At 41.0% G+C, this 23283-nt stretch overlaps 1 protein-coding gene across 4 annotated transcripts in view; it reads left to right on the top strand.

Annotated features, from left to right (window-relative positions):
* Window positions 1-23283, top strand: part of ST7 (suppression of tumorigenicity 7) — a 99624-nt gene that overhangs the window by 24204 nt on the left and 52137 nt on the right. For 3 of the 4 annotated variants that reach the window (XM_018574092.1, XM_018574101.1, XM_018574085.1), the window contains exon 2: window positions 21896-21978. In XM_018574092.1, the coding sequence (XP_018429594.1) occupies window positions 21896-21978 (83 nt within the window). Of the gene's footprint in view, window positions 1-2948; window positions 3312-21895; window positions 21979-23283 lie in introns of those variants that run through there. The other variant, XM_018574107.1, reaches the window with a different exon arrangement.

The following is a 23283-nucleotide window of genomic DNA, read 5'->3' as shown; positions in this document are numbered from 1 at the left end:
CCTCCCATCTTACCTCCTGATGCCCTCCCGACCCGGTCCCAGGCCGCAGATGGGCTAGCGGATCCCGGGATTGAAGGTGAGTGGTCAGGAGGGGTGGGCACTCCAGGCGGCGGCTGTGGCACCCGACGGGTCGGAGGGTAGGCAAATCGCAACATACAACCGATCGGCAGGCTATAAAGCCGCTGATCGGTTGTATGTGGAACAGCCGGTAACGGCTGTAAAGAACGGGCAAGTTTTTTCTGCCCGGCGTGCCCGCTAGGAGGGAAAAAAAACGTCTGATGGCAACCCGCAATTGTGAGTCTGTCATCCGTCCGTTTTTTCACAAGGGGCGGACGGCAAGCGGTTAAATTAGCAAAGCTTTATTTTCAACGACAGCTGTAATTTTCAATTACAGTTTAAATTGGCACATGCGGCGATACCTGATGTGTAGTGCCATCCTCAGTTTCCTACATTGATGCACCCGACTTGTGTTTTTCGATTAATATGTTTGCGGAGGACTTTAAATGTATTTATTTTTTGGTTTTTTTTTATTTTATTTAACTTTTTTTGTTTTTATTATTTTTATTTTACTTCATTGCTATCACATTGGGCTCAGAGTTACATAGTCGGTGGCGATACCATGTTGGGTTAACAGACAGTGTGGCCTCTTGTTTGTTGTTAAAGCCTGATGAAAACGTTTGCTTGTGAACACATTTATTCCTTGTTTTATTTATTCTAATGATTTTACCACGGAGGTGGCGCTCTGTTCCCTTTCTGTTTTCTACCTCACCTTTGCCCTAGGCACTGAAGGATTGTCATTATGTTCCATAAAGCCCTGCTCTCCCAGCAGTCAGATACAGAAATAGAAAGGGAGTTAAGGAGCTGAGCAGACTAGAAGGGAAACTGCTTCAGGGAGCAGGTAGGCATATGATAAGTTGGTACCTTATGTCTAGCGTTTGCAATTTTTTTTTTTCATTTGTAAGGGTGATAGGGATAAGTTGTACATAAAAATATAATTACTCTTGCATACTGAACAATTACACATGCTAAGCGAAGGACACAAACCCATCTGTGGGGTATAAACTAAAACGATCACAAACCTGGCCAATTCTAATTAGGCACAGTATATGATTATAACGTGCATAAGCAGAGGTTAAATTCAGAGAACAAAGGGCATGTTAAAAAATGTTGGTTCTACCCCATCCTACCTACTAAACATTCCTATTGGTTTGATTGTCCATCACATTGAAAACCAATAGGAAGTCTCCAGAGGTAGAGCCAAGCTCAACGTTTGCTTAAAAAACGAGATGTTCTGTTAACTTAATTATTTAATCACAATTGGAAGCTGTACACTGAACTCTCAACGCACTTGTACTTTGTTTCTGCGTCTTCAACATCCGTCCTTGTCCCTCCCTTAGATACATTTTGCTTACAAGGCAAGTTTATTAATGGTGTACAACTCTCTAAGCTCGCTTTCTGAGCAAAATGCATCTAAGGGAAGGGATTCAGGAGGATGGTGTGGATGCCAAGGGATTATAGTACAAGTGCAGTCAAAGTTCAGTGTGTGACCACCATTTCTTCTAAATAATGGAGGTGAGACAGGTTGAAGAGTCTTGCCTGCACACAGTCAGAAAGAGTCAAGAAGAAGCCTTGAGTGGGGAATAACTTGCTGAGGGCTTGTTCACACCGAAGAGCGGTAGCTGTTGGAACGCACCGCGATCACTAAGGCTTGATCGCGCCGGGAGCGCGCCTGAGCGGGGGGCGGGGCGGGACGTCTAGAGACGCCCGCTCAGATCGAGGAAGGTCCTGGCCGGCCGTTTTTCTACTACGGCCGGCCCGGAGGCAGTTAAATGGCACCGCTTCCACGCCCACCCCTCCCGCAGTGCGATTGAATGCGTGGCCAAATTTTGCCAGCTTTGCATTCCACTGCAAACGCAAAAAATAGAGCATCCGCTCTGGAACGCACACGCTTTCGGTGTGCACAAGGTGATAGTCCTCTCTCCCCATCAGATAACAAACGAGATCCAAGGAGCTCCCCCACTCGATCAAATGATCCACCCCACAAAGGGATATATAGTGTAGTATATCAAGATAAAATCATTATTAAAAGATAAGTGACTTATAGGTTTAATCAACTGCAGGCTGATCGGGCGTCCATTACAAAACCAGCTTCAGACGAACGGAGCACAGCACGTACCACTGGAAGTGCCATAGGTTCACCACCACTGCACTAGGAGGAGGAGAAGATGGTTGTTGGGTGCAAAACTCAGGTGTTTTTCGTGTTTTTACTCATTAAAAATGTGCTCTTGCCCCCAAAACAAGCTCTCATACTTTTTCTGAGCGCTGAATGCCCATGCATCTCTGAGATGTATATGGGCTTAATAGAATAACATGAAAATCTGAGTGTTGAGCATTGAATGTTTCAAATTGCTCAGGTGTGAATGGGGGCTTATGAATGTCGACAACTATTTGTACAAAGAAAGAAAAATCAACTGACACACCTGTATGTGTGCAAGGGTTTTTTTTTTTTGTTTGTTTGCGTTCTGCAAATATATATTGTATGTGTAACTGCAAAGCCAAAATATAGTGTATTTTAGAAATGTTTTGAGTTCTGTGTAATGTATGTTTACATTCACTGTAGAGGAAGTACAATGAAAATGTTCTACAGTCTAAAAAACTAATATGTACTGGTATATAAATTTAATCTTGAAATATTCCAGACAGAATTTCCACAGGGTGTATTCCCTACTGAAGGGAATCACTCCTCTGGTACTTGGATGCACAAGTGCAAGGCTACTGCTGGTTCATTGCTGTCGCTTAAGAAAGGGGATGTCTTCTTTTTTTTTTTTTTCCTCTGTGGCTTTGGTGACAAAGGAATTCCTATTTGAATTACTCTGCTTTATCCAACCCCCCCAGCCTTTGGTTAACAGCAGTCGGTCATTGCAGTGTCCTGACGTCATTCAGTGTGTGCATAAGCTGTGCTATTGTCTTACGAGAGTAGGGCTGTGGACTGCAGTATCTGGTTTCTGCTACCTATTTCTGCCTCGCTGCATCATACAAGACACACACACACATTGGCCTATGCTTGGCCATTGGATTGAAAAGGGAAGCTCATGATTTTGTCTCTCCGTCAAGAGGCTTGTTTCTGTCTGAGAGAGTGCTCTGCAGCTTTCAGCTTTAGAGAAAGGTATCTGGCAGCTGGATAGCTGGGACTGCATTGTCTGCCTTCATGATTCCTGCTGTGTGAAAGCTTTCTATATTTCCTCCCTCATCTCATTCTAATATATTAAACCCTCATCTGAGGCCAGCCATGTTTGGTACAGAATCGTCATGTAAGTAAATGCATTTCTATATTCTTGTATTTAACCAGTGTTTTCCTGCATCTATGCAGATCTCTGGCCAATTCGCTGTCCATTTGGATGAATAGGATGTACAATCTGTGATTTATCGCTTTTTCTTTTGTCTGTTTGCAAGCTTCTTCTAGGCAGTCAGGCGGCTTTCATCCTGTGCTTGATGCAGAGCTGGGGAGAGAGCGGCAGTAGTTCTCTCAGCATCTATTGACACAGGGAGACATGTCAGTGATTCCTCTGAGCCAGTAATGGATATAGCTTTCATAGCCTTCTGCTCCCAGACTCACTGCTTGTCCTCTGGGAGTCGTGCAGGATGAAGATGATGCTGGGTTTTAAGTAAAAAAAAAAAAGGCCAGTCTTGACACCTACCCTGGGTCGAGTGCCTGGTAAAAGCATCACCTGTACATTACTGATACTAAGCCTTGTGACCATTAACAGAGGAAGCTTTATGGTGTACATTTTATTATCTTATAACACCGCATCTGTAGCAGTTATTTAATACAAAAGGTGCAGCAGATGTCAGTTAGGTTTATGTGAAGCCGTATAGAACCTAGGCCAAAGTGCTTCTTTCTCTACTTAGAACTGCTTAAAGTATATGCATTGTGAAACTTGGTGTGTGTGCGTCAAGAGTGGGACACGTGTTTCATGCACATTTTTAGCAAGAAGCCATATATACATAAATACATCCTCTAATATAGATGTTCGGTGTGTTCTAGAGAACTAGCTTATGAACCTTGAATCCATAATTATTGGGGAGATAAAAAGCCATTAATAAGGTTCCCAGTGTGGCAGAGTGCTGCAGGGACACATGCAGGTGCACACAGCCCATTGTGTGCTCTCATTCAGTCAGTGCAGTGACCTTGCCACATGCTTGGCACTACAGATGGTCCACTGAAATGCATCAGAAATGTCAGTGTTAACTGCCATTACATAACCAGAACTAGATTCACAACAATGTTCTTCACAAAATAAAGGCAGGCAAATACAGATCGTGTACACACTCTATCATTTCACACATAATACTGTTGTCCGCATTGGTAAATCAATCAATGGCTAGTTCTTGTGATTTATATGGTCATGTGGGAACAAGCAAGCCGATCTATAGACCCCCCCTTGACATTTTTACTTTTTTATCCATCATAACTTCAACATTTTTAATGATTTATGTTTATTAAAAACCCTTTAGGCTCAATCATTTGTTATTGGTAAAAATACTAACGCACATGGACTTGGTAGAGTATATTGTAGAGATAAGATCTCCATCTTTTTTATGCAACTTCAATCTTAGTCTTTCATATTCAAGCTGCTTATCACAAAGAACACAAGGATAATTGATGCACTTGCAAAAAAGTTGCCTGTGTGCAGCAATCATACTCCTTACTATTTAGACCATGATGTACTTGGGTTTTGCAATGAATCTGAGGTGCAGGAATGGTACAGCAATCCAGCATGCTGCCTTCACAATTGCACTTCAGGGATCAGAATCTGTGCAACCTAAATTCTGGCCAATTTCATTGCCGGTGCCTTGCCATGCGTTGCACATTATTATCTGGACAAAGGGTGTTCCTGTTATCTTCTGCACATAGTTCTCTGATAAAGCCACAGACAGGCTATCTGTTTTGCTCTCAACTGCTAGCTGCTTTTGTTTCCATGGAGACCAGATTACCAATAAAGAGGAGGGGGTTGCTTTTTGCTCATTCTAGCATAGCGGCAGGGAAAGCTTGAGACTAGGTTAGCGGTGAAATGGAATACCTTTCATTTTAAATACAGATCTGCAGGGCTTAGAAGGCCCCCTAAAAACACGTGTTTTTTTTTTTTTTAAATTTAGTGATTGTGAACTAATTACATAAATGCAAGACTATGCTACTGTTATACATGATTTTTTGTGTAAACCCTGGGAACGTCCCAGCATTTCAGTTGTCAAAAATCTATGCTTTGGATCTAGAATGCAATTGCGTAGATGTGTAAATTCTGGAGAAAAAGTAGTGGTTACAGCCCAAAGAAACAGACTGCTGTAATTTGATTGGTGGAATTGGGCAACACCTCATTTTATGGTTTAAATTCTTCATTTAACAACCTCCTAAGTTTCTAGGAACTGAAAGAAATAGAAATTGTAAGTCTTCCACACTTGTGCTTACATAGCAAATACACATTTTATTTTAAACAGAAGGGTTTGCGTGGATGAGAGCTGTTAGTAAAAATGCCTATTTTAGAGGATCTGCTACGAGCAAACCTGTGTCAAGTCTTGGGCACTAGAACTGAAAATCTGAATTCAGGTGACAGGGTAACGCTAAGCATTTCTTGATCTTAGTCGCAGGACTTTAAGCAACAACTATAGTGCAATGCTGACATGTAAACCTGTGAATGTGATTCTCAGTTACATATATTCTATTGTGAGGACGGCTTTTGGTTATTGCTGGTTCTTTCCTTACCCAATTTAGTGATGATTTTATGGCTCTTTAATCAGTTTGATGAAGCTTGGCACTTCCTCAAAATGAACGTGAATATGCTATTCTACCAACATTTGTTATACTCTTGAAGGGGAGAGTTGCATTCACTGATGACTATTCACAATAGTAGTAATTAGTAATTACCCGCTGAGGCTGGCAATTGTCTCCCAGACTGGTGTACAGTTTCAGCAATTTACCTCAAAATAATCCCTTGGGTCCTTTTTTATTTTTTTTATTTTGTGAAATCCCCAAATGATGTTATTCCTTATATTATGTATACCTCCTAAGCAGAGCAGACGTCTTACTGTGTACATTCCCATAATTAACTACCATAAACAGCAGTCTGGAAGCATGAGGGCTTTGTGCCTTGTTTGGCTTTATTTATTTTTACAGAACATGTGATATCCTCATGTGCATTATAACATGCCAGTTTTCCATACTGGACTGTTTTTAGACCTGAGCTGCCATTTTCATGTATTGGGTATAAGAGAATAATGTGGCTGATGGCTATGTACAAGCATAATGTAGAGGCCTGACTGAAAATCTGGCTTTGCGGCAGGGATGGACAAATTAAATAGAATTCAGGAACTTCTCTGTCCAATCCAGGAGTCCACTCTATATTGACAATAACTCGAGAAATGCTCTAAAATGATTTAATCTCTGCTCCATCCTGATTCAACTGCTGTCTGTTGGTTGAATCGACGATCGAAAACGTTGGTAACGTTTTCAATCGTCTATTTTAATCGACTAAATCGATTAACTGTTGCAGCTCTAGTTGGTCGCAACATTTCTTATGATTTGATCTTTAGATGTATGTTTGATGCCCACATTATTCACTCACTTTCCTGTTTGTTTAAAATGCGCTATCTTTATGCCCTTTATGCTCTTCTTCGTGTGAAAAGTTTGCTTTTGATCCATGTGACTTTTTTTTATTTTTTATTTTATAATTTTCTCATTGATTTATTATTATTATACAGGATTTATATAGCGCCAACAGTTTTGGCAGCGCTTTAAAATATAAGGAAGACATTACAATACAATTCAAGGCAAGATGGTAAGGAGGGCCCTGCCCCTGAGGGCTTATAATCTAAAAGGGATGGACAAGTGATACATGAAGAAGTGGGCTCTGTGGGCATTTGAGAATGTGATGGTTGGTTAGATTGAGGTGGGATAGGGAATTGGTATGCATCCCCACCCTATAGTCCTAAAAATTTAGATATGTTTATGGAGAAAGGCACATTTGCCAGGGGCCATAGGCCAGGGGGCATATGCACTTTTCAATGTCCATGTTAAACACAGTGTCTGTTAAAATAAGTGTGGAAAGCGTACTTTAAAAAAAGAAAAAGCCACTTTAAAAAGACACAAAAATAAAGTAGCAGTGCTCCTGACAGACTGCAGGTAATCTTGTTTACCCCCATCCACATCTCTGTTTCAAATCTGATTTCCACTTGCTGACCGCTGTGTTTACACCCCCTTCCTGGCCAGGCCATTTTTCAGTATTCAGCGCTGCAGTATTTTGACTGACATTTATTCCACCATGCAACACTACTGAAATGAATTTTATACCATTTTTTTTTTGACACATAGAGCTTTCTTTTGGTGGTATTTAATCACCACTGGGTTTTTTTTTTTTTTTTTTTTTTTTTTTTTTGCTATATAACGAAAAAAGTACAGAAAAAAGAAAAAAACAATTTTCCCCTTATTATGTTAGGAAACATTTATTATTACCCAATTATAAGACGGGGTCATGTCGGGTACATAGACACAAACAGGTGAAGCCTTAAAATTGCGTGCACCCACGAAATAAAAAAAAAACTACCATACCCAAAATTGGCCATAGGCGACTCTTTAAAAGATTTTACCGCTCATCAGTTTAGTGTTGCCAGTGATTAATGGCCCTAGAAGTATTGCTCTCACTGCAACGTTTGCGGTGATATGTAACAACAAGTGCTGCGTAATTGCCGCAATCGTTTCTGCATGTAGTCGCAACTAATGCATTTTTGCGCATCTATGTGGGGGGAGGGACTTTTAAAAAAAAATTGAGTTTTTTTTTGTGTTTTGTAAATTTTATTTTGTGACCAATTTTTTTTTACACTTAACTCTATTGTTATCACATAGGGGGATAAGAATTCCCCTATGTGATATCAAATTACACAGGTCCCCTATGGAGACATCATGGGTCTCCTAAGACGGCGGGGGCGGCGAGGGGATTTAAGGGGGGGCGCACGTAGATATGCAGCATACAAGCGAACGGGCGTCTTTAAAGACGCTGGACCACACCCAGAAGACTCCCGTCCGGCCGTTTTTCAACGTTCGGCGGGCGGGAGGGGGTTAACATGTGTTCTCTACTATTGCTTCTCACAATTGTGTCTTCTCTTAATAAACTTTCTTACCCCTGTCCTGACCTGGCTATTTCTGTCTTTTTAACACCTCGCTCTCATCCTCAGACACACTGGTTCACCTCACTACACACAGACTTAACCCACATCTACTATAACCGTGGCAAACAGAAGAAACCAGACATCTTAAAAGACATAGCCAAACCCTTGAGCGACTGTGGCGAAAAACTAGGTCTCTGCAGGACTTCACCCTGTAAAAAGCTACCCTCCTAAAATATAATTCCTTCCTCTGGGCTGCCAAACAGACTTATTTTGTCACTCTCATTAACACACTCTCATCCAGTCCTCAACTCCTTTTTTTTCTACTTTAACGCTCCACTATGTCCACCTCCAACTTCAACCACTAACCCATTCACTGCCCAGGACATTGCCATTCATTTCAAAAACAAGATAATTTCAATTCGGTTAGAGATCTCCATTGTCCAGTCACCTACCCCTATTAATGTACCAGACCCACCATCACACTTGTTTCTTTCCTCTTTTGACCCCGTCACCACAGAGGAGGTTGCAAAGCTTTTCTCTGACACCCGCCTCACCACTTCCCCCTGGACCCTCTTCCCTCACTACTACTCCCTTCACCCTCTTGCTCTATCCTACACTATCTTACTCACATTTTCAATATTTCCCTCTCTACTGGCATCTTTTCCCCCCCTCTAAAACATGCATTGGTCACCCCAATACCCAAAAAACCCTCACCGCACTCCACCAACTTTAACAATCTCAGACCAATCTCCTTACTACCATTCAGTCCAAACTCTTAGAACGCCTTATGTACAACCCCCTGAGCCACCAACACTCCACTGAAACCACTCTCCTAAAACTCACTAATTACTTACTAACTGCTTAAAACAATGGGCACTACTCCTTACTCTTGCTATTAGACCTTTCTGCTGCTTTTGACACTGTTGACCACCTGCGGCGCCTCAAAAAACTCCACTCGCTTGGCCTACAAGACTCTGCTCTCTCCTCCTACCGATCTAAGCGCTCCTTTTAGTGTGGCCTACAAATCTAACTCCTCTCTTCTCCTCTTTCTTTAGGGGTCCCTCTAGGCTGTATTTTGGACCCCATCTCTTCTCTTCTCTATCTACACCACCTCTCTTGGTCGGCTTGATAACCTCACTTGGCTTCCAATACCATCTCTATGCCGATGACACTCACATTTATCTTTCTACTCCACAACTCGCCCCCTCAGTGTCCTTGCGTGTCATTAATCTACCAACTGACATATCAGTCTGGATGTCACAACACTTAAAACTCAATCTTTCAAAAAATACGGAGTTCATGATCTTACCCCCCAACTTTTCCATTGAGATTGATGACACAACTATTCCTCCCTCCTCCTATGCCAGTGATGGCGAACCTTGGCACTCCAGCTGTTTTGGAACTACAAGTCCCATGAGGCATTGCAAGGCTCTGACAGCCACAGACATAACTCCCAGAGGCAGATGCATCTTGGGAATTGTAGTTTTGGCACAGCTGGAGTGCCAAGGTTCGCCACCACTGTCCTATGCCAAGGTGCTAGGTGTCATCCAATCACTATCCAAAGAAGTGAATGGAAATCTCCCCCACGAGGATGTTGGCTATATATGTATGTTTTAAGTTTATTGTACAAAACTGCAATTATGATTTTAAATGTCTTTTATAAGCACCACTTCCTGATTTCAACAACGTTTCATGACATCACCTTGGTGCTTTCAGCGTGCTCATTGGATGTTGAATTGGCATTGTCACCTCTGTCCATCTGGACATATTAGATTGATGACTATGCAGTGTAGCATAGGTATGTAAATCACAGAATTGCTAGTCATTTGGCAGGTACAGCAGTCATTTCTGCTGTGTATTTAGTGATTTATGTCGAGTTGCGCTTTAACCCTTTTTATTGTTTTGTTTAAGCTGTATATGTGAGGATTTTGCCCTTTTTGTTTTTCATCACAATGTCTTGATTATGTGTAATGGATAGTTGATCGGTTTCGTTATATACTGTACTGCTCCATAATGTTGCACTTTGCACTGTATTTGAACATTCCTCCTCATAGTTTCTGCTTTACTTGCTCTGATAATGCAGGGGTATTTTTTACAACATAGTATATATAAATATAGGATGTATTGACTAAAATTCTTTTCTCTAAATGTTTGGTCTTCATAGTCAACATTTTATATATGAAATCTAAATATTTCATTTTGCTCCAGTCTGTGTAGTCTCTAAAAAACAGAGAATCTTGCAGAGCTTTGAGGCTGTAAATCTGTTTATGATTTGTGTAGTGGTCTAATAAATTGCATCAGAAGGATAAATAATCCAAACTGCCATCTGTTCTGTTTTGCTTTTTTCCTCCCTAATTCACTCATGTCTTCATGTAAAATGAAAATATTCTCATTTCATTTGCATTTTTGATCTTGTTACACGCAAATGAGGACAGGCGATGAAAGTTCATGGTGTAATCAGGAGCAATGTATGACATGCATCATTTAATCCAGCTTTCATTCATTTCTAGTCCTTCAGCAGTTCTAAAATGGTCTCTGACTGCAAATCCAGCAACAGCAGGCGAAGCACAAGCAAACGCTAAAGCCAAGCATAGAGCACCAACTGACACATATGGAAGGCACACTGTTTTTTAAATGATATAAGTGGAATGTCAAAAATCCCCTAACGTCCATGAGACAAGTTTAAACCTTTACAATTGTAAGGCCATTATATTCTTTTTGCAGCAAGGATGTTTCTACCATACTGGCACTTGTCAGGTGCCTAGAGCAGCAGTGCAAAAAGGTTACACACCAAGTCTAATCAATTATAATACATAACATATTCCTTATTTTGTCTCAATCATCTGTCCAGTTCTAGACATTTGTGGTTAAAGTAAAACTTAAAAATGCATTCAAGTGCCCTAACTACTAACAAAAATGTAGATCGGCTGTGGATCCTCAAATCATCTTTGAACTGGTGTTGACACTGTCCTTCCTTCTGGAGGGTGGCTACTTTTGTTCCCCATTTTCCCTGTGTGTGATGTAAAGTAGCCACCGTTCCAAGCTCACTCCTGTGATGGACTACAATCTCAATACAAATTAGTAAACTAAACATGAGATTGTAGTCCATCACGGGAGTGAGTTTGGAGCTGTGGCTACTTTACAATACACACAACGACCATGGGGAACAAAAGTAGCCACCCTCCAGAAGGAAGGACAGTGTCAGCACCAATTCAGAGATGATTTGAGGATATACAGCTGAGTGATACACAAATAAGATAAACACAGTGCATTGTTATACAAGTAAAAATGAGGTCTAAAGCAGACGGCATGCTTCTTTCAGTAGTGCATTGTAGCAGTTGGCTCGCCTCGCACAGAGCAAATGTCTCCTGTGGTCATTTACCATATTCGTATAGTTCATGCTACTTCTGTGTGTGTGTGTGTTTTTCATGGTTGTTGTATGTTAGGGGAACGGTTGCTGGATCAGAATAGGAACAAGTGTTTCACCTGCCTATGCATGTATGAGGGGCGTTGGAGCATTAACATAACACCTTCTGTTCTGTGTGTCATGTGACATGTGGGAGAGGCTTACCTAGGGAGGCATTAGCCAGAGGTAGCTTTAAGAGGCCCATGGGGTGGTGGTGTAAAGGGAGGCATGGGTGTGAGCCGAATTCTGTAAGTGCTAGATGATGGGTATGAATGCCCCCCCTTCCCTCAAAAAAAAAAAAAATTGGAAGATGACTTAAGAAGCAAGGTTCAAAGTGCTGTCGTGTTGCAGTGTACTGGACCAAGCAGGCTGGGGAAAATTGGTTTTCTCCTGACTGTACTAGTGTACTGGATCTCTCCCCAGAAGTATATCCATGCTGGAGAATTGCTCAAGTAGAGCTCCAACTTGCCCTTTTATTGTATGTTCAGTGTGCCCTGCAGTGATGTATATGGGACACCAAACAGCCTGTCATCATATGTAGCATTGCTGGTGTGCAAACATTTGCAATCCTGTCTTCTGAGGCCCTAGATTTCTGGTGGCAGTAATTATATTGGCACTGTATTTCTGTCAACCTTCATATCTGCTGTGTGTGATTCCTGGGAAGCACTTACAGTCTAGGGAGCTGTCAGGCAATGAGCATATGTCCTACTGCCTAAGGTGACTTATACAGACTGGGTCACCCCACCCATCTGAATAAATGTAGCGTTACTGATGCATTAAAATATTTTATGCAGCCTCTGTTGTATGGAACAGAAACAGCAGGTTGAGGGTTATTGTTTGTTTTGTTTGTGGATTTAAGCTGTTGTGTATTTTTCTTGACAGTTGTAAATATTTTCTTTTCTTCGAATGAATGTTCATGTCACATCAGTTGTAGCTTGTGAGCTGTATATGTTTTTACATTCCTCTGTTTTTGTCTGTCTGTCTGTCTGTCGCTGTAATGTTTAAATGTGTATGTGAAATATAAAAACAAAATACAGTGAAAAGTGTGTATGTGTAGTGAACTGCCAACTGATACATTTTAGTGAAACATGAATGACATAAATGTATATGCAGGCATGACCCTGACCTAATCTAATTGCCCCAGAATCTATGTAATGTATATCGGCCCATAATTAAGGAATTGGAACCTTGAAATAAGGATGCGAAAAAATAAAAACCTTGCTCAAATTTTTAAGGGCTTGTGTCCACAAAACAGTTTCAGTTTTTGGTTGATGTTGAAGAGTAGGGATGTACCGGTATTTTGGTATCGAGTACAGATATATATTTTTTCTGTACTTGCCAATATCAATACCGGGCGTCCCATTAAGGAAGCCAGGCAGCGTATAATGATTCACCACCAGGCTTACCGATTAGCAGGGAAGCTGTCCCCATGCTTTTGTCACTAGGTGATAAGAAAGCATGGAGCTGGCTTTCTGGTCAATCAGGAAGCTGGGTGCCATGTAATGACTCAACGCCAGGCTTCCTGATTCAAAATGATGGGTGGTCTTGACCCCATCAACCTCTGTTGCATGTTATCACTCTGTTGTGCTGTGCCATGCAAAGACTGGTGAGGCACAGTGGCAGCCTTTGTGCATGTCTTGTGGAGGAAAATGTCGCTACAGTTCCTAACTACTACATCCTTGAGTAGGGTACACACAAGGAAGCAATCGGTAAAAAATATGTATATTTTGCCTTAAAGATGAACTCCAGGAATGTCAAAACTAACCTATGCTGTGGGGCTACCCCCGCACTGCGAGAGTTAACTTTTTTTTATTTGCGCCCCTAATAAAAAAACAAGCAAAGTACTTGCTTGATCCTCAAGCCTGGCTGCTAGACCAGTCCCTGCAACCTTTTCACCCCTGGGTTCCAGCGGTCTAAGCCCCACTGATGTTATTGCATCTAATGCAGTCCATTCACTTGCAGTAGACGTGGGGACGGCGAGGGACATACCACAGCCGGGAAAGAGGTGAGCACTCATCTCCGCAGAATCAAGGATCAGGTGAGTATATCTTCATTGTTCTGTCCCCCTAGAGAGAAATTAGTAATTAACTCTTGCAGTGCCAGGGGTGCATACCTTTTAAATAAAGGCTGTGTGCAGTTATTGCATAACATGACAAATCTACTAACACAGTGAAGCCAGAAATGCTTGTCATGTAAAGCCCAGAATATTTAGTATACCATGTATAATATACCACCAAAGCAAAGCTACGTACAAATCTGTTGTGCAGTGTTTCTGTGGCAAAAATCTGCACTGTTTAATATTAATTAGCCATTGTATTTGGCTCTTTGCTCATAATTGGAACCACTCAGCTCCCACAGCTAAAATAGTAATAACTGTCGGCATAAAGTTCTACAGACTGAATAATACATGACATCAAGAAATGTACTCGGATCATTCGGCTGCATCTAAGAGAATTCTCCTGTTTCTAGGTGTCACTACCGTAGTTGAAGGTTGTCTTGGTGGTTTTTTTTTTCTGTCCTGCAGATCTAGATGTTGAAACAGTTTTTGTGTTATCTGTTTTTTTGTCTGCATTTGCTTTCAGAAGAACCTCCCGCTCTCCCTAACAACATGTAGCTAGTATTCCATATACCCCCTGACATTTAGCGGGTTTTGCTTTGTGTCCATTTCTTCTTGGCATTTGGTGCTTTTGCTCCCTTATTGCTAAGTAGCAATGTTTGTAATATGTTACATGTAGGAGGTCTGGGGTAATGTCAAATCTGTGTATTCATGTTACTCATTGGTGGCTATGTGGAATGGACACAGATCCCTCAATCTGACCTTGGGTAGGGTTAAACTAGGCTACACCTCAACAGAATCTCCCTTGTACTGCTGAAGCACTCGATGAGTTGCAAGAAAGTCACACAGCAGTTGGGATTTTATTGGGTGGGGGGTTATAGTACACACTTGGCATTGAACCGCTTTCTGCTCCCTGTGCCCTCTCTGAACATCTGACAACAGTTATTGGAGGGGGCTAGCTCACCTGGCCCCTTCACCTGGTTCATCGACCAAGAATGGAAATCCTGTATTCTACACAAATTGCAGCATTGCTACCATAAAAATGTATTCCAGTGCCTTGCGTGTAGAGTTGCATTGATTAAAGATGTCTAGCTCAACAATCCTATTTGGAAATTGCTTCTGGTAACTCCAACTCAATGCAAAGAATCCAAGTTACCTCCCTTCCTTCCCCATCCCATCTGACCACTCTATACAAATCCAGACTGGCTATATAAAAGCAAGACAAATTGGCACTCTGTTTTTGCTAGGGCTGCAACAACTAATCGACATAATCGATTATAATCCATGCTCTTCACCCCGCATTTGTTGTATCCCCCTATAGCTGGTGATATTCTGCACTGTAAATCCGAGCAATAATACATTATACAGCGCAATGCAGAATACTGCCAGCTATAATGTACTATTGCTGTATAAATTTACACTTTCCTTTTCACTATATTGCACACCACACTATTTTTTTCCACCGCTCCAAGCTTGCTCCTGTGATGGACTACAATCTCAATACAAACTAGTAGTCCATCACTGGAGCCATTTTTTAAAAATGTTTTATTGTTTATCCGATTAACCGATTAATCGAACTTAATAATCGGCTAACTAATCGATTTTGAAAATAATCGTTAGCTGCAGCTCTAGTTTTTGCTGCACACTTGTATATACCAGATATAGAAACCTGTGTATGCATGCACTAAATCAGTCTCTGCATGAAGTATGATTTGAGCTTTGAAAGGCATGCCTATTTGTAATATGCAACCTGAATAGGAGTACCATATGTCTTACCTGGCACACATGAGTGTAAATCCTCTATAAGTAACCGAGTACTATGAGAGCTTCTAATAGTGTAGTTAGAGTAGGTTTAAGCAGAACTCCAGGATTTTTTAATCAGAAAGAGTTAACTGCTTGTTTGTGTCTAGGTTAAAAAAAAAACAAAGATCTACTCACCCAAAGCTCCAAACTGGCTTCTTCTTAGATCAGTGCCTGGAATGTCTCTTCCCTCCTCTGCAGTGGTTTAAGGTCCAATAAATCATCATGTCTATAGTGTATAGATGTGAGCATGCTTAGGAACATTACAATGTTTTCCAGAGGAGGGAGCATCGTGAAAGCTGGCCGGCTCGGCTTGGAGCTTCCGGTGAGTATATCTTTGTTATTTTAGCACCTAGACACAAACGAGCACTTAACCCTTGCAGTGCAGGGGTAGCACCACTGCAAGGGTTAATAAACAATTTCCTGCAGTTTTTCTTTTAAAGATAAAGTACATGGTTGTACTACATATTTCTACCTTAGTTGGAATTTCTTTTTTTTTTTTTCTTTTTCCTATCTTGTTCAGTCAGTTTTTTAATCCATACATTCCTTTGCAGATAATATACATAGCCCTGACCTTTCCTGACTGCATATCTATATCCAGAAATAACATTTAATATGCATGAAAACAAATACAGCCACCACATCCAAGATCTGGTAAACTGCAATATACTGTATAAAACTTTTTGGGTTTAGATGCGCTTTCATTTAATACAGCTTGGTCAACACTGATTGGATAGCAAAGGAACAATGGCTCTTGTCTCATATCAGGAATGTCTTTTTGGTAGGATCACAGGACTGTGCAATACTGTAAAGCCTGACTGGTCTACAGGTGAAACTCGAATAATTAGAATATCGTGCAAAAGTTCATTTATTTCACTAATGCAACTTAAAAGGTGAAACTAATATATGAGATAGAGTCATTACATGCAAAGCAAGATAGTTCAAGCCGTGATTTGTCATGATTGTGATGATTATGGCTTACAGCTCATGAAAACCCCAAATCCACAATCTCAGAGAATTAGAATATTGCATGCAATCAATAAAACAAGGATTGTACATAGAACAATATCGGACCTCTGAAAAGTACAAGCATGCATATGTAATCAGTACTTGGTTTGGGCCCCTTTTGCAGCAATTACTGCCTCAATGCGGCATGGCATGGAAGCTATCAGCCTGTGGCACTGCTGAGGTGTTATGGAAGACCAGGATGCTTCAATAGCGGCCTTCAGCTCTTCTGCATTGTTCGGTCTCATGTCTCTCATCTTTCTCTTGGCAATGCCCCATAGATTCTCTATGGGGTTCAGGTCAGACGCGTTTGCTGGCCAATCAAGCACAGTAATCCCACGGTCATTGAACCAGGTTTTGGTGCTTTTGGCAGTGTGGGCAGGTGCCAAGTCCTGCTGGAAAATGAAGTCAGCATCCCCATAGAGCTCGTCTGCGGAAGGAAGCATGAAGTGCTCCAAAATCTCCTGGTAGACGGCTGCGTTGACCCTGGACTTAATGAAGCACAGTGGACCAACACCAGCAGATGACATGGCTCCCCAAATCAACACAGACTGTGGAAACTTCACACTGGACTTCAAGCATCTTGCAGTGTGTGCCTCTCCATTCTTCCTCCATACTCTGGGTCCTTGGTTTCCAAATGAGATGCAAAATTTGCTCTCATCAGAAAAGAGGACTTTGGACCACTGAGCAACAGACCAGGTCTGTTTTTCTTTAGCCCAGGTAAGACGCTTCTGACGTTGTTTGTTGTTCAGGAGTGGCTTGACAAGAGGAATACGACATTTGAAGCCCATGTCCAGGATCCGTCTGTGTGTGGTGGCTCTTGATGCACTGACTCCAGCCTCAGTCCACTCCTTGTGAAAGTCCCCACCACTTTTGAATGGCCTTTTCCTGACAATCCTCCCCAGGCTGCGGTCATCCCTGCTGCTTGTGCACCTTTTTCTTCCACACTTTTCCCTTCCACATAACTTTCTATTAATGTGCTTTGATACAGCACTTTAGGAACATCCAACTTCTTTTGCAATTACCTTTTGAGGCTTTCCCTCCTTAAGGATAGTGTTAATGATGGTTTTCTGCACAGCTGTCAGGTCAGCAGTCTTTCCCATGATTGTGATTCCTACTGAACCAGACTGAGAGACCATTTAGCCCTTATTCACACCTGAACGTTTTGTAGCACGTTCTACGCTCGACGAACGCTCTACAAAAGGCTCAAAAATATAAATCCCATTGTATTCAATGGTCTCGTTCCCACCTTGGCGTATTTCCGCCCGTCCCTAACACGCTACAAAACGGCCCACGCCTGAAAAGGTACATGTACTACTTTGGCCCGTTTCCATTGGGATACAGCCAAGTAGTCTTGGGAAATGCGCGTTTGTCGCGCAACTTTTTTTTACCGCGAATCGCGGTAAAAAAACGCGCGACAGACGCGCATATGCAATACGCCTAGGTGTGAACGAGACCTCAAAGGCTCAGGAACCCTTTGCAGGTGTTATGGCTTAATGAGCTGATTAGAGTGGGACACTTTGCCCCTAGAATATTGCACCTTTTCACAATATTAAAATTTTCTGAGATTGTGGATTTGGGGTTTTCATGAGCTGTAAGCCATAATCATCACAGTTATGACAAATCACGGCTTGAACTATCTTGCTTTGCATGTAATGAATCTATCTCCTATATTTCACCTTTTAAGTTGCATTAGTGAAATAAATGAACTTTTGCATGATATTCTAATTATTCGAGTTTCACCTGTATATGCTGCTGTTCCATTTCCCCCCTGGTCTGAATGTTGATGTTCAGGGATTACCAGACACCAGTTCAAAGACATAATACAAAAATGTATCTCCTTACACTTAAACTTTCCTTGTATGCAACATTTTTTTTTAGAATGGAGAGGGATTTTTTATTGCTGCCTGTGTCCCCAACCCCTCGATTTGCCCTGGTGACCGTTATCACTGAAAGTGGGGGAAAAAAAACAAATTTTGGTTGTCGTCCGAACAGGAATAGAGGGGGAATCTTCCAATTGGGACACGAGTTCTGGTGACCTTGCTAACCACCAGGGATTTCCCTAACTTTGGAGGGATTTCCTCTTCCTGTTATGACCATGGTAGATGTAGTGAAATCTCCCCAATGGAACACAGTTGGCAAAAGATGCTGACATGGGTTATGACCCTCCCTTACTGTATCCAGCTTTCAGTGCTTTAAAGATAAATGTTATGGATAATCCCCAGATGTCACTTCTGATAGGTATAGATGTTTACTTTTTGTAAGACTTGCATATATTCTAATCAAACTGATCTCTCTAGATCGGAGGTCTTAAATCCACTCGGGGGCTTTATAATGTCATTATGTGTGGTTGTGATGGCTTGTGTGTGTGTTTTGTCAGGATTCCTGTGAATGATCAGTATGCGTGTTAATGTCTCTGTGTGTGTCATGTCAGTATATGTGTGGTTTTTTTAATATTGGACAATAGTCACACATTTATACAGAAATACACACACTCACACCTCCTCCAGTCTGTGAACAGAGGAAATGTCAGTTTTTATTAATGCAGTACAGTGTGCAAGATGTGGACACAGAACTGCTCAGAATGTAAGGTTTTATATTTATATGTGCCTATCTGTAGTAGACTGGAGAGCTGACCATGAGGACTGAGAAGTTCTTCTTGTGATTTTTGCTTAATCTCAGATATTCTACTACTGGTTTGTCTATTGTAAGATTACTCGTCATTTAGCAAAAGTTTATGAGTTCCCTTTGATTTACTCCATGAGGCCAAGTGTTAAGATGTATACATTTTATTCAGCTAAACGTTACAGGAATCTTATACCGGGTGTAATATGCCAAAGAAAAGACGTATGCTTGTTTTTTTTCCGTTAGTTTGTTCATAAAACGGTAAAACTGTAGAAAATAACATTAACAGCAAAATTGGCAAAGAACCTTTCAGAATCTGCATCAGTGCCTTCAGTGATGCACAGTCAAACATGATATTATTACATTATTATTATTATGCCTTGTGTTCTTGAGGATCAAATGAACAATTTAACAACCATAGTCACCATGAAGAGACTGAAGGTCAAACATAACGTCCCAGCAGACGGTCACTGATTTGTCATACGAATCTGTCCTAATTGTCAGAAGACAAAGAGACGGACACTACAATGTTCTGGAGCCTATATATATATCTATATCTATATCTTCCTGTGACCCTAAAGAGAACTATGGCCAAAAAAAGGCATATACTAATTACATATAGACCTCTAATGTCCTCCTGTGACCCAAAACTCTGCATATAGCGTGGTATTGACTGCGCAGAGTCGCGCTGCAGCTGGGACGGATCCCGACAATATCACGCGACTAATCCCCTAGCTGTGAATCTAGCCTTCAGGACTGGAAGGACAGAAATACAAACCCTTTGGCAGGTAAAATAGTTACCTTATATGTCCTATGTATTTAGCTGTTTGCCTGGAGTTCAGCTTTTACATTTGAATACATTTCCATACAGTTTGCTTATTTTTTATTTCATGGAAAAACATTTTGTGATCATTGAAAGACAATCTTGAAGCCAAAAAGATACAGTGCTATTAGAAACAAAAAGCTGCTAAATACTTTTTAAATAAACCCTAGATAATGTTGTTTAGTAATTGGCTTACATTTTAATACAGCTTTAACTAGATTAAAGTTAAAGCCTTGAGTGTTTCTATGAAGTAATACACAGCCTTGCCGAACACCTTATGTTGGGTGTGCAGTAGCTTTCGGAGCCCATTTCTGTACATGGTGACATCCACTTCATTCCTGAGCAATATTTGCCGATACTGGCAATACTAGTGTTTAAAGGAGTACTATGAGGTGAGTGCTTTCCACTCACCTCATAGTTCTAGCCGACCTGTGACAATGAGAAAGCAATGTAGACTTGGCCATACAATAATAGAGGTTTGTTCGACTGTTTTCGGAACGTTTGGTTGATTTTTCCTTTTTTTATAGTTAATTGGGTCAAATAGACAATTTTTAACCATTGTGATGGAAAGATATCAAAGCAGCACGATGGAAAAATGTTCTTGAATAAAATTTTGACCGTGAATGTGGTTTTCATTCAGTATACTCCATTCATTCCAAAATCAAATGTTAAAATCAAACTATGTTTCATACGACATTCGTCAAGTCTCTGATTGTATTATCTTATGTTCGGACAAAATTTTTGTACAGCACCTTCACAGTCAACTGTCTTTATGGAAAGACCTGGGATAAAAGTGAACTTTATTGAGATACAACGCAGAAGCCAGGGTTGTATCCTTTAACCCTTCGTTAGGATAGGCAGTGTTCAAATCTACCTTACAAATGATAAACAAACACCTTACAGCCCCTCCTAACATCACAAAGAAGGAGAAGCAAGTAGAAATGTCAACCCTTAAGAAGCCAAGAAACCCTTACCCAAGTAAAGGCAATTTAAACAATAAGCATGTGTGTGGGGGTTTTGTTGTTTTTGTTTTGTCTTTTTTAGCTTATGCTATCTGAATAGGAGCTATCCCAATTTGCCTGTGAAAGTGGAAATATGCTTTTAGGTTTGATCCTAGGAGCACCAAACATTACAATAAGGTTTTCCCACACATATAAACAATACTTAACACATTGTCAGTCATTATGCAAAGCTACCCAGGATGTTGAAATGCTCAAGGCAACATTTTCCACTTGATAAATACATTAAAAAAAACAGTAGTGTTGCTCAGATAAGGTCTCCATCTCCAGTATGCCTTTCAGTGGTTAGACTAAAACAGGACGACAAACCAGACATTGCCCATAGATTCAAGCTTCACCAAGTTCAGCTTTATCAGGGAATGTATTGATTACTTCATATACAATTGCAAGATCACATGAGTACACAGCAACCAATTTCAATACCTATGGCTTGTATGCAATGAAGTCATAATATTTCCTAAAATATTATTAATGCAATATTTAGATATTCATTTTAGGCTTCATACATTGTTTTCTATGTATTTGTATAGTTTCTGTAAATGACTGTGTGACTGCTTATCCAGTGACCGTCATCTGCCCTGTACTGAACCCTAAATTCATAAGCCTGGGGTATCCATCTCTGTGTAGAACACACTTCTCAGTGTGAAACTGTTCCAAACTATGACTTGCATGCATCTTTCTCCGGTGTCTCCATAAAGCTTGATGGTAAAAGAGGGGCTACTCTGTGCCCTTACCCTTGTGAACCCTTGTGAAGCACGGTGAACCAAAAAGCAGGATTGATCCCAGAATGAAGAAGTAGATTTTACTAGTGTTGTCTTTTTATTATACAATTTCCTATTCTGGCTTACGAACACCTCATTTCTTTTCAAGAGTTTATTTTCAGAAGAAAAAAAACAATGCCACTATAGTAGACAATGTGTTTGTTGAAGGATGATTACATTGTTGTGAAAAACCTTTATTTCAGCTAGCATTTATACCCGTCTGTCTTTTCTCTCTTTCAGTGAGCATGTTTTTGAATACATTAACCCCTAAATTTTATGTTGCTCTGACTGGTACATCCTCCCTCATCTCAGGGCTTATATTGGTAAGTAGATACTTTTATTTTGTAAAATGAGTTTGCTTATTTTTAGATGCTTCATAGACTCAAAGTCTCATAATTGAAACTGTGCTCAGTTCAGATTTATTTGCTGTCACTTGCACTTGGCATGTGCATAGGTGACTGATTTGTCGCGCGTTTTGTGGCGCGCGTTTTTACCGCGATTTCGTGGTAAACGCACGTTTCCGAGGGCTACCTGGCTGTATCCCAATGGATTCGCGCGGCAAATACGCCCCAAAGAAGCTCCTGTACTTCTTTAGGCGTAGGGCGTTTTGCAGCGTGTTCCTATGCGCTGTAAAACGCCCAGGTGGGAACCATGCCCATAGGCAATCATTGGTGTTGAGCGTTTTACAGAGCGTAGGAACGCGCTGTAAAACGTCCAGGTGTGAACCAGGCCTAAACCTTTTGGTCATCTCATGTTTAAGAGTCGGGCTTGCACACCACACTAGGCACAATAAAATGGTGACACAGTGACTGCATGCATTAACTTCTGCAACTGTTGTGTGTCTGGATGATGTACCCTGCCAGGTTTGATAGATATGCAGATATCCAGTCAAGGGGGATTATTGGGAGATTACAGCCATTGATGGGCAGTTATGTCTAAATGTATTAAAATCTTAAACTTTTTTCAATAATGAATCCAGGTCAAACAAATATACATTGCCCAGCAAAGTATTTCTTGAAAATGTTGTCCAAGCAAATATGTCATAATGTTTTTGAACAGCTGGTTCCTTGGTGTTGCAGTGCTGACAGCAAACTATGGGTGGGCTTAGAACAGGATACATGTGACCACCCTATCAGTGGCGTTCCTTCGATAATGCCTACATTTCCCCTACGGTCCTGGCTCAATCCACATATTCAGGCGACAATGAGAGTAATAGAAGAAGCCCTTTTCATCTTCAGATCTTTCCCTGTACATCTCGCCCTTGATGACTGTTCTTAGCAATCCACATTTCCCTCCTGGTATGCGGTGCTCATGCTTCAGGGTCTTACTGGAATCTAGGCAAATATGTGCCATTATTTTTATGGGTGATCTCCGATGGTGCTCTATGGATCCAGACTATGGTGGAATCCCTGATGGATTCTTGGGAAGCTATGCAAATTTAATCTAGTTGTGTTGAGGTTAGGATGACAGTTCCAATTTGAAGCCCCTTGGATAAAGAAGGCCTGTAGAATCAAATAACCCCTGTGTATAGTGGTATCTGTAGGTGTACCATTTATATGCATTGTTTACAACTAATGAGGAGTGAGACTGTTTAATTGATTCTCTGTAGACCTTTAAAGGAAAATATG

Source organism: Nanorana parkeri, unplaced genomic scaffold (genome assembly GCF_000935625.1).
Source record: "Nanorana parkeri isolate BGI_ZX_2015 unplaced genomic scaffold, ASM93562v1 scaffold49, whole genome shotgun sequence".
Classification (NCBI taxonomy): domain Eukaryota; kingdom Metazoa; phylum Chordata; class Amphibia; order Anura; family Dicroglossidae; genus Nanorana; species Nanorana parkeri.
This window is presented reverse-complemented; position numbering and strand designations above follow the sequence as displayed.